Here is a 12,398-nt window from a genome sequence, read left to right on the forward strand (position 1 = left end):
AAAGTTAGGTGAAGATTTGGGCAGACATATTCTGTTGACCGTTCATTTTGTGATTGTAGATGTGTCGGATATTAACTTTTATTTACTTTGCCTTACAGAATGAATCCAAGGCTGTTTGTCAATTATAGCACATCCTCCTCAGAATATGAGAAACAAGCAATGGACATTCCCCGAGTACATTCTTCAATATGAATCTACAATCACTAGCCAACATCTCAGCCATCTATGATGGGCTGTTCCCATTTTGACATAAAAGGAATTGCTGCTGGCATGCTGTGTTATGTATCTCTCTGATTTTACTTCAGAAGCTCAGCTATTAAGAATATCAGGCAATTTTGGTTGTCTTCATCATTTGCTCTCTAAACCTGTAATTGAGAAAGAATCCAACAGGCAACTACAGCACCCATCAAACAACATTAAAATCTATTGTAAAGAGATGGGATGGTATGAGGGAGTGAGGGACAGAAAGAGAGATCTCCTAGAACACACTGTGCCATGTGGGAAATTATATAATCCAGGCAAAGCATGATACAAATATTTCTTGTTTGTGTCTGTGTGTGAAGGAAAATATAGCATCACCTTCATTCGTGTTCACGCCTCCTCTTCATAAAGCAAAAATCTTGTGGTCCACTGTAATAGAAGGTTCGTGAGCATTTCATGTACTGAAATGCTACCCATAAACAACAAAAAGGCAGCATTTTATTGCATTCTGTCTGGGTTATATAGTACCCAATGCTATAATGTGTTCTCCAGTGGCCTAGATATCAGGGTGTAACTTGGATGTAGAAGATCTTTAGTTTTTAATTAATAATACATAGTGCAGAATCTGAAAGGCTATCTATAATTTATGTATCAGTGTCTCAAAAGCAGTCATTCATACATTATATATTCAGACAGAAAATTATCTCGCTTTTATTTTCCAATAAAAAGTATATTAAGATGTTATTATGTGCCCGCCAAAATGGATCAGTGCTACCCAGAGCTTCACAGCTCCCAAAAATGCCAGGTTCTGTTGGGTTCTGCTTGCTACAAGACGCTGAATGTACAAAAGCATTACCGACTGAGCACCTCTCCTGCTCTTCTGATGGGCTTTTAAAAATGTTCAGGCCACCTCTTGGATATGTGCTCATTTACCCATAGAGGGACAGATAATGTCAGGAAAAAAAAGTTTATAAAAAGGGAAGGAAATTATTTACCAATACGAGGTTTCTAAACTGGACTTATGGACAGTTACCAAACTGATTATGGTAATATATCACAACTCCTATAAAACAGAGGAAGAAAAAAGTCATTTTTGAAATACAACTTTTAGCAAAGCTACTGCATATAAAGCATGTTTGATATTAACAGTCGTTCTCATCATGCTGTCCCATTTTGCAAGCACCCACCTACTTATGGGCACTTTAAAAAGTAAAAATAAAAAAATGCATAGTGTATGCCGAACATGCAACTCTTAAGAGTTGCTTTCAATGCTATATTTTCTCCCTGTCTCTATCAAGCTACAAAGCCTAAAATAGCGATACCAGGCTACATGGTGCAAAGTCAGTCAGCCTCTCTTAAAACTCAGTCTTTGTTCTGCCCCTTTTATGTGTAAAACAATGCCAGCAGGATCAAACAAGCCCTCCCTCCTGCCTCAGGCGCTGGGGAGTCATTTCTGGGTGGCTGGGAGTCCCAGTTACCTGACAGACTGTCTGAACGCCTTCACTCCAGGACAGAGGCAAATGAGTCACATGCATACTGGCTTTGCTGCATCTCCACCACAGCAGATGTGGGACCAAACAAAGTATGAGTTGTGTTTCTTTCAGATCTCCCTCTCTTCCACGTTCTGCACTCCTAAAAACCTATTCACTTTTTTTCCCTAAAGTACTGAAATAATCCAGCCTCAACAGATTTAATAGAACTGAGATAAACAGTTTCCAATCTCATATGGGCAAGGAGATGATAAACTAAATAATATTTGTGACGCATCTGGAAGTATGATGATTTGTATGTAGTGAGACTGTGAGCTAGGAGATCAGAATTCAAAAGACAACTTTCAACAAAGTGAGAAAAGGAGTAACAACCCACATAGGATACAAAAACTATATATTTTTAAATGTGGATCTAAAGTTGCTGTCTGAATTTTATTTCCTCGGTACAATAATATTTTGGAGAAAACAAAACAAAAGAGTTCAACATGACCTACAAACAAACAATCTAGAAAAGAAACATAATTCCTTGAGATTAACATACTTTCCTTTATGAGAAGAGCCAAGCATTAAGCTGCTCCTGCAGGTATGTCATGGGGGAAAAGACTGGTCATAGATATTTTTGGGTTAAACCTACATCTCCCTCTCTACCTAGCACAAGACAAAACCAGTTTGTGCAGTATGTACAACTAAAATTATCACCTCTCAGAACTGAAATTTGGGGATGGAAGGGCTTCTGAGAGACGTGATTATTAGTAGACTGAGGTGTTATCAAACAGAATATTTAATTTGGGTAGTCTAAAATCACAGCATATTTTTCCCCCACAATTTGTGGCTCAATAACTAGGATTATCAATTGGCTCTTGGCAGTTATTTTGAACATTATGGTAATTACACTTCAATGAATCTCTTCATAATCATCTGCTTCTTAGTATAATAAAATTTTAGAATATTACAGAGTATGAATTAGCAGGTAGTTACCACAGATCTCTGAAATACAGCAGGCCAAATCCACCTCTATTTGAGTTTTGAAATACTATTTCTTAATCTTGTAAACTGTCCACTCTGGTGGTGAACAGTTTTTCTATTTATTTTTTTATTCTCTGCTGCTAATCTTTTGTTTCTATTCTGTAAACTTGCATCACTATGTATTTTAAATAATGTTTTTTCTCATGGGACCTTACTGACAGTTTTTGCACAGTGGTCTATGCTATAAAGTTGTATTTCTGTGATATGAAATTAGTAAGAGGAAAAAGGACACTGAGAAAAAAAATGTCTATGTTACATTTATCAGTTATTTTTTAAAAAAAGCTTTAAAAAAGCCCTGTGAAACCTCAAGCTGAGGCAAATATGAAAAAGAATTGTATCTTTGCAAGTAGTTAACTGCAGGCAAATGGCAAGGTAATGTATGCTGAAATTGCTTCTGCAACAGGAACTGTTAGATTTTTCTCATTAGTTAAAAAGTAAAATATTGGCAAATTAGACTACAATTTCAGCAAAAAACTCTTAAGTCACATGGTCTATTTCTTCTATTCTGACAGGACTGAGCTGTTCATTTTGAAGGAAGTGTTTTGTACAACCTCATTTTGAGTAATTCCAATTAAAAAGTGAGTAAGATCATTCCAGTGAAAGGTTCTTTACAATTCATTTGCCACCTGACAAGGTGTCTTTGAAGACTATCACAAAGTACTTAAACTTCATGCTATTAGAAAATATTCTTTAATAGACATGTTATTGGTTTCTTCATAATACTTCAGTTTTATATGAAAAGGAATTTCTTACTTGAAGAATAATGCCTATAATCTGGATTACATTAATTCTGTAGTCCACGGTCAAAGGTATGCACATTATTAAATTAACAGGAAGAGGCTGTAAATCATTATTGTTTTAACAAACCATTACAGTACAATAATGGTTTTCTTAAAAATTACAAATAGTCCTCAATGAATCAGTTGTCAGGACTGCATAATGTTACATGGGCTACTGAGAAGAAAATAATGTTACCTTAGTCTCTAAGGCACATGCAATCAATACAAAGCAAGTGCTGACTATTGGTCAGGAACTATGCATCACCTTTGCTCTGGTTTCATTCTTGGATAGCTCTCTTTCCAATCCCAAACATTGAAATCAATAGCCTCATTGGTTTTAAACCTCCACATGTTGCTACAGTCCTATTAAATTGTTTTAAATTAGTCCTTCCCTGTTCACAACACATACATTAGCTATTTTTCAAGAATGCAATCCAAATGTCCCCTTCCTTTATCTTCCAGACCATTCTTAACAATTGCTTTTAAAGAGGAGCCAAGCATCACTCCTTTGTCATTCAAGCAGTCGCTACTTCGCTAAACATATTAGCAGATATTTTACTAATTTGAAAAGAACATACAATATGATAGAAAGGAAGAAAGAGTGATGTATAGGAAGGTATGTCCATAGACTTTGAGAAGAGTGAACAGGGAATAAACCTGACTTGCATCAGCCAAGAATACAGGCCAAAGACTGTGAGTAATCTAGGTCTAACAAATCCAGTATGTATGCATCCAGTTACACTTTCAGTGAAGCGAAGAAACACTGAATTCTGCTACTGGGGATCTGAACTGACTTCAACAACTATTAATTGTCTTTCCAGTCATTCCTTTGTTAGAGGTTGCATATGGGAAGACAAACCAGCAGTTCATTTATGACCAAGCTTTACTTATAATCCATAAGCCACTCTGTTGTCTATCTAGTAGGATTTGAGTCCAAATCAATTCAATCTCAGTTTTACTAGCATCCTGTGGGGCACTGCATCAAGTGATTTATTAGCAGTGTAGTTCTTCAATACAGATTTCCAAATAAAGGTATAAAACAACCATGATGGCAGACATTAAAAATTCATCTTTACCAACAATTACCATAAGGCATAGACAAGACACATCAGGTATTACCTTCCTAAGTATGTAAGAGCAGTTTGCTATATAGCATTATATTGTGGCATTGACTTTCTTATGCTATAACCAGTATTTGAACTGATTTCTAATCACAACATGCATTAATTCAGTTTGTTACCACTGAAGTAATCCTTAATCTATGAGGACTGATGTGACATGTACATGCATAGCAAAAATTAAATCACAATAACAGGTACATGAGATTCTATTCTGGGGGGGGAAGAATTTCATTTCTGCTCTGTTACACCTGTGAAGAGACTTTTTTTCTTTAAATCCACACAGATGTATAATGTATCTGAATTTCTTCAAAACTACATAAAACCCTGTTGTGACCACCAAGGACCCTATGGAAGGCAATAGATTTTTTTTTTTATTTAAGAATGAAATTAAAGAATGACACAATTTTTATGACATACTGGCAGTGCTTTTATGTTCCAGGGCACCTATTTTATATTCTCTTATATTTCACCTGTGTCATTAGCCAATTTAATCATAATGGTACTAGAGAAAGAAGCTATTAAATTTGTCTCACTTGACCCATTTTTTCCTTAACTGATAGTGTTACTGTATACAGTAACATTTTCTTTTGGATTCATCTTCCCTTCTAGATCTTCTTTATTATTATTTTAGCAGGCATTAACTTAAGTAACAAAACGAAGGTCTCAAGCACTATTTTCTTGCTTCCTTGAAAGCTATCATACAAACTGAGTTACATTCTTAACGCTTTGATATCCCTTCATAAGATTTAACCAATATTTAGAAATATATCACATACTTAGTTTCTTCTTTTTTTCCATTAGACTTAACGAGAGTGGACACTCAGCTAATTCCATGTTAATTCCTATAGTAACGTCTGAAATGAAGTATCTGTGTGCACAAGCAGATAAACTAACATGATGACAGCATGTATCTAAAAAACCCCACATATATGCAGACCCCCGTTAAAATACAAAACCAAATAGTATCCTGCAAAATGCAATAGTCCCAACTGCTTGTATTAGTGATTATATATATATTATTTTCATTGTTGTATAACCTAGAAATATTATCAGTGAATTTTACAATGAAAGCTGCAGATAAAATTAAGAGTTTATAATGAACTGTGAATAAATCTTCCAAGACTACTTCAGCCTCTTCAATAGACAAAAAGCTGTTCCAAATTTAGCAGATCTGTAGGAAACAAATGTGTAATATATGCATGAAATTATACTGGCAATGTATTGAATATTAATTATATCCAGTCCAGAAGCCACTATTTCAATAACAGCAGTATATTCATTAAAGGAAAAAGAAAACCAGTATTAATAAGAAATCAGTTCTGAGAATATTAGTGAGAAACCAAAGCTAAAAAGCATTCTAGAAGTATATAATTATCCCCAAATTAGTGCCACGAATCTAGGACCTTTGGAGGTAAGCTTATACTTGAAGTAAATTTATTAAAATTGAAGCTTGAAATTCATATCAAGCACACCCAGACAACTTGGACACAACACTGACGTAATTCCCAAGACATGTTCTTCATGTTTTAACATGGGTTTTCTGTTTGTTTTCCCTCTCATATAGCACTGCTGCATGACAAGTACTGAGGTTGCTTAATAATTTAACTAGTTTGTCCTTGCCTAGAAACAGTGAGTGTTCTTACACATCCAGTGTGAATTATAAATTCCTTGAATTTATGACACATACAAAGTGCAGTGATTAGGAAGCTAAAGAACTGGGGAAACCTAATTCTTCTGCTGGGCTTGTAGAGAAGACCTCAACATGAGAGACTTCACAGTAAAGTTATTTTGTCAGCAGGAGTATTTGCTGGAAATGGCATTGGCAGTAATATCTAGTCACATGCAGACATTACACCTCATCAGAGAAAACCTTCATAACTGGGCTGGTATAGGAAGAAGTATAAACTGATGGCAATAACCCTCCTTTGTTCTTAAAAATAAGGCTGCTGGTTGTAGGCCTTCCTATGCCTAATACTATCTTGAGTTGCAAATGGTCCAGCTGACCAGCACCACACTCACTGTTACCTCTGTTGTTCTTATTGTTGTCCCAGACAGGCCAGTATCACTGTCTCAAAAGCTGTGGTGGCAGCACCATAGCTCAGGAAAACCATATTCAAGTGAACACTAGTTCAGCTCAGTAGCAAAGGCTGAATCAGATTCAACTAAAAGCACAGACCCAACACATCCAGCCTAATCATCATCAGATAGGGGTTAAAGTGCATGTACCATGACAAATGATTTACACTACACCAAGCAGTCCTCCTTAAAACTGCTACAATCCCCTCCAAGTTTTATCCTCCTTTAAACTGTGATCTAACAACACAGCTCCTACATTATGTTCCATCTCTGTCTTCATCTTCTCAGTAACCTGTCCTAGGTGGTCCCCTTCCAGCCTTATCCAGATCATCCTACACATAGCACCACAGTTCCTTCTTCCCCCCAGATGAGAACAAACATTTTGCTCATACCATTGCAAGCCTCCGTGTGTGCCATACGCATTGACCAATGTTCCAGCAAGGCCTCCATGTGGAGCAGAGCTTCTTGCTTTTGGACTCTGCCGATGGCTAATCTTTCTATGACTAGTAGAAGCCTGCCTGTTCTTGGTTTAAAAATATGAGTAGGACAAACCTTATTCTTCCTTTTAGGACTCATTTCCACAGTGCTGGATTACTTTTATTTCTTCTCAAAATGTAAAGAACTGGCTTATCACAATTCCATTTTGCCCCTCATCGTAACACCCAGTGAAAACTAGTTTTGCTTCGGTTTAGTAGAATAACAGAGTTCCAAGCTTCATTTTCGTTATTTTTATTTTTAAATACATTTATATTAATTATCTTTTCTATTTTTCTGAATTCTTATTCTTATTCTTATACAGTGAAGACCATCTTCAGACTGCTAAATCATCCCAACTGCTTCCAACCACATTATCTAATCTGTCTTTTAAGAAGCAGAAATCATTATTGTCTTGGCAAAATAGTCAGATACAATATTTCCAAATGTTTAACTTTGACATATTGGTTCTTCAATTATATCTCATACCTGTTCATCCCGCTCACGACTCAAGACTATTGACGCTCTAGTGCTGCGTCCCTTGTGTCTAAAAATACAGTACTGGAATGAAGTATTGTTGAGATACTTGTCACTTCAATGAATGGAACATGAAGGGAAAAATGAGCAGAAAGGAACAATGGGAGGTATTCCAGGCTCCTCCTGATGCATCTGTAGATTGACACAATTGGTTCTAGTTTGGATTTTTCCTGTCGTCCTGGTTTCAGCTGGGATAATTTTCTTCTTAGCTGGTGCAGTGGTGTGTTTTTGATTTGGTGTAAGAACAATGCTGATAGGACACTGATGTTTTTAGTTGTTGCTTGGTAATGTTGATACTAAGTCCCTCTGCCAGGGAGAGGGCTGGAGGAACACAAGAAGTTGGGCGGGGACACAGCTGGGACAGCTGACCTGAACTAGCCAAAGGGATATTCCACACCACAGAACATCATGCTGTGTATATCAGCTGGGGGAAGAAGAAGGAAGGGGGGGACATCCAGCATCATGGTGTTTGCCTTCCCAAGTAACCATTATGTGTGATGGAGCCCTGCTTCCCTGGGGATGACTGAACACCTGCCTGCCCGTGGCAAGTGGTGAATGAATTCCTTGTGATGCTTTGCTTGCTCATGTAGCTTTTGCTTTACCTATTAAATTGTCCTTATCTCAACTCTCAAGTTTTACATTCCTTTCTGATTCTCATCACCATCCCTCTGGGTAAGGGGGGGAGTGAGCGAGTGACTGTGTGGTGCTTGGTTGCTGGCCGGGGTTAAACCACAACACCTGCATATACGTAGCTAGAGGTTTTCTTGTTTCCTCTGTGTGGTAGGCCAGGCCAGAAATTCACCAAAACTACCCACTCATTAGCAAAAGCATACTGACCCACCCCAACCCCGCTAAAAAAACCCCACATACCAAATAAAAAACCAAGTATCATCTACCTGTGCAAGAAGAGAAACAGGAACAGCTCACGATGGTTCAGTTTTTTACATATTTCAGTTGGACACAGGCCCTGAAGCGTGCAAGGGCTTTACAGAAGTAGTTCTTTGACTGAAGTCCAGCCTCCTGCAGCTGTGTGGTTTGTGGCTGATAGCAAACGGAAGGTTTAAAGACTGCCTCTATGTGGATTTTCCTTTCTCTAATACTGCTTGAAGTTCACCCTGCAGCCTTTCCTTCAGGCAGAGCTGCACATTTGTCTCCTCTATTTTGGACACCCATCTTCCTGAAACTTATACTTAGCCACTTCACCTTTGAGATCTCTTAAAACCTTTGATAAATTTCAACAAAATCAGTCACAAGGCATTAAAGTTCTGGTAGGGAAGGGGAACACTTCAGGATGTTCAGATGGCCGAGAAGCACATACTCATGCATAAAGTGCAGTTGGTTAAGCTTTGCTTCCTTTGGACACCAGCTCAACACTTCTTTCTTCCAGAAAGTACTTTCAGTTTTCCTGCAGTCCTATTTTAAAGGGCAACTCCGGCTCCTCGTGGTAGGTCAAACCTTTATTTTGAACTTGAAAGATGCTACCTTGATCGATGGCTCCTGACTAAATTTTGCAGACAGAACAGCAGTGAGCTGGTGCTTGCAGTCTCTCTCATTGGCTACTTCATCTTACTTCTTTACATTTTGGTTCTCTTCTGTGCCACATTAAAAAATAAATATATGGCACAGTTATCACAGAGATACTAAGTCAACGCTGCATCACGCCACCTTGCCAGCAGGGCACAGGGACCGCCATACTACGACAGAGATCTCTGGGGACTATTGCCCAGGTGCCCTCCGCCCTCGGGCTTTCTGTGCAAGGCGGCGGGTCCCCGGGATGACCTGGGGTCCCTGCTGCAGCAGCGCACTAAACCCAACTCTCTGCGGAGCTAGAGAGGCTCACCTGCCTTCTCATTTTCTCTCCGCATCCCACCAACTTCGACGGCCGAGGGCTCTCGACCGGCGTCTAATGAGGGAGGCGGGGGCGGGGGGCGTACTGCCGGGGTCCCCTCACCCTTCCCACCAAGAGCCGGGCGCAGGCGCTGCCCGCCGGCGGGAATATGGGGGGGGCGGCGCGGGCAGCGGAGCCCCATGGCCGGGAGGAGCCGGGGGCGGCCCCACGTTTCCGGCCCGGAGGCGGCAACCTCAGCGGCCGGGACAGCGCGCTCTGACCCGGGGCCGAGCGAGGAGCGGCGGCGGCGCCATGCGGCCGGCAGGTCGGTGAGGGGCGGGGGGGCTGGGCGGGGGTGTGAGGGTGGGCGCGCGCCCGTCCCGCCCGCTGCCTCAGCCGTTGGCGCAGGGCCCGGGGGCCGCCCCGCCACAGCCGCCAGCCCGCACGGGGGCGAGCGGAGGTGGGTCGGGTCGGGTTGGGCTGGGCTGCGGCCAGGCCAGAGCCGTGCCCAGGTAGGCCTCGTGGGTGAGGAGTAATTTCGTGAGGGGTCGGCGAGCAGGAGGGCATGCCCGCGGGAGCAGGTGCGGTGGTTTCCTCTGGGGCTGCTGTCGGGCTGTCGGTGAGGGGCGGTGGCCGTGGTGTGGCAGTGAGGTTCCTGTGGAGAAATGGGATGCGCTGCTCCCCGGGAAGTGCCTTGGCTTCCTCAGGTTGTCGTCCAAGTGTCACGTTGGTGCGTGGAGAAACCTACCTGAGGTATTATCTGCTTTTTCTTGATAAGGCTGCGTGCTTATTGGGTGCATACCCAGTTAGCATGGCTGGTCCAAAAAAAATTTTTTTTCCTTTTGGTATTTCAGCTTATGTTACCAGTTTTCATGACAAATTATGCCAGAGCTTTTATTGAGGTAGCTGGTCCTGGTACCTCAAGGCAGTTTTAGATAACTTTTCCTTGAAAATAACCCTGAATTCCAAGTAGTATTCAATGCGCCTATTACTGTCTTGCAGTACAGAACGTAACTTTTCTGAAGAGCAGGAAGTCTGGCACTGGAGAGTTAGGACATGAAAGAATAAAAGTTGTATGAGCAATGTTAATTCTGTCTTACCTGTATATTCACTCTGGGATAGTCTCAACTGGCTAATCATATGCTATGGTATTAATTAAAAACTGATCATCCTTTTCCAGTCTTTCAGCATTCAGGATCCAGCCTTATTTTATACCATACAGTAAAACCTTGCTAGACATTGTACAAAAATACTCATTTCCTTATTTATGTTTTTATGGGTGTTTGTCACGTTATCTTGTGTTCCTCAAAACTGTTACTGTACCTTCCATTAGTCCCTTGGTAGTATTGGGCTGTATTATCATCCCATTTACTGGTGAAAAAAAATTGATGAAAAGATAAATGACTTACAAAGGTCATGTGTAAAACAGAGGCAGTCCTGAATCAGAACCAGAAAGCCCTGACTCCATGTCCCTGTGTTCATTCTTCCCAGTCATGTTTCCTTATTCACAGAAATACTGTGTATTTACTGCTCCTGTTTTCTTCATGTGCGTTTGCAAGGCTCAGCAACACATAAATCAAACCAGTGACAGCAAAGCTGGGCACTTATTAAAGGGGAAATGAAAGATGTGCAGCTAGATGCTAGAGGTTTGACATGCTTGCAACAGGGAGCTCAGCTTTACCTTTGTGACTCCTCCATTAGATGGGACGATGTTTTATCCTTTCTTTATGAATGAGGAATCAAGAAAGAGAGATCTGAAAGCTTGACTCTGCAAAGGTGACTCAATGCATTGGTTTACTGTTCTGGTTCACCATTTTAAATGACTACTTCAGATGTCAAGGCAGGTTTTTTCAGAGTAACTAATATTTTATATCCTTTTATAACATCAAAGTAACCATATAATATATTAATTATCAAATGCAGCATTCTAATGACGTTAGCATTGCAACCCACCTTTACCTACTACTCTCATTATACAGATGAAAACACTAGAGAGGAAAGGCAAAGTGATTTTCCCAACTGTTGTGTAATACATTCGCTTTAGATAAAATGCCAAAATTCAGGACTGCTTTGATTTCTGCCCAAGGCTGGTTGTAAAATGGATGTAGTTGTTTTACTACTACCTAGCCTTTGACAGGTAGGATTTTCTATCTAGACTCGCAGTATTTCACAGTTCTTTAAAGAAAAAAGTAGTATGCATGAGCAAAACCACATGTTTAACAGCATTTCTAAATATGCATGTACTATCCCAGTTATTAGGCAAACATATTTCTAGATGTGACTGGTCAGTTGTATTCTGATAATCAAACGTTTGCTTAGTGATCATTTTGTATAAATGATGGTATAGAATTGTGCATGGCCTGGGGACATCCAGTTTATAAAGTCTGTTTTTTGTTGAATAAAGGCAGTCAAGCTCAGAGTATGCATGTGAAATTGTTGGAGTAATTGCTGAGCAAATACATAAGGGCACCAAAGAGGGATGTCTAGTTTCCCAGCTGCTGGCAGCCAGTTCCACACATTGGCAGGGAAACAACTAACTGTAGGTTCATCCAGCAGTGAATATGCTGGCCTTCTACTCTGTCGTCATCTGTCTCTGTCATTTTTTTTTCATGTATTGCTCTGCACAAGCCTCAGTCACCTGGGTCCTCAGTGCATAGACCCCTTTATTGCAGTTTTACTGTGGCACCAAACCTTTCTTTCCACAGTGATAAGAGGTCTGTTTTCTCCTGATGAAACACTAGCTGTGAGGTATTGAAGTTGCTTTGGGTGGGTTGCCCAAATTTGGGTGGATTTGTCTAGCACAAATCTGAAACCTGTTTGGGATACTTGATGTGAGGGACAAACTTGTTATTTGTCAGTACTTTGT

The 12,398-nt window shown here is 40.2% G+C and overlaps 1 protein-coding gene across 1 annotated transcript in view; it reads left to right on the plus strand.

Moving 5' to 3' along the window:
• Positions 1-9,784: 9,784 nt before the first annotated feature.
• BANK1 (B cell scaffold protein with ankyrin repeats 1) overlaps positions 9,785-12,398 on the plus strand; it is a 166,950-nt gene continuing 164,336 nt past the window's right edge. Inside the window, exon 1 of the mRNA XM_037380134.1 lies at positions 9,785-9,857. Coding sequence (XP_037236031.1) covers positions 9,845-9,857 — 13 coding nt within the window. The 5' untranslated portion in view covers positions 9,785-9,844. The remainder of the gene's footprint in view (positions 9,858-12,398) is intronic.

This window comes from Falco rusticolus, chromosome 1 (assembly GCF_015220075.1).
Source record: "Falco rusticolus isolate bFalRus1 chromosome 1, bFalRus1.pri, whole genome shotgun sequence".
Taxonomy (NCBI): domain Eukaryota; kingdom Metazoa; phylum Chordata; class Aves; order Falconiformes; family Falconidae; genus Falco; species Falco rusticolus.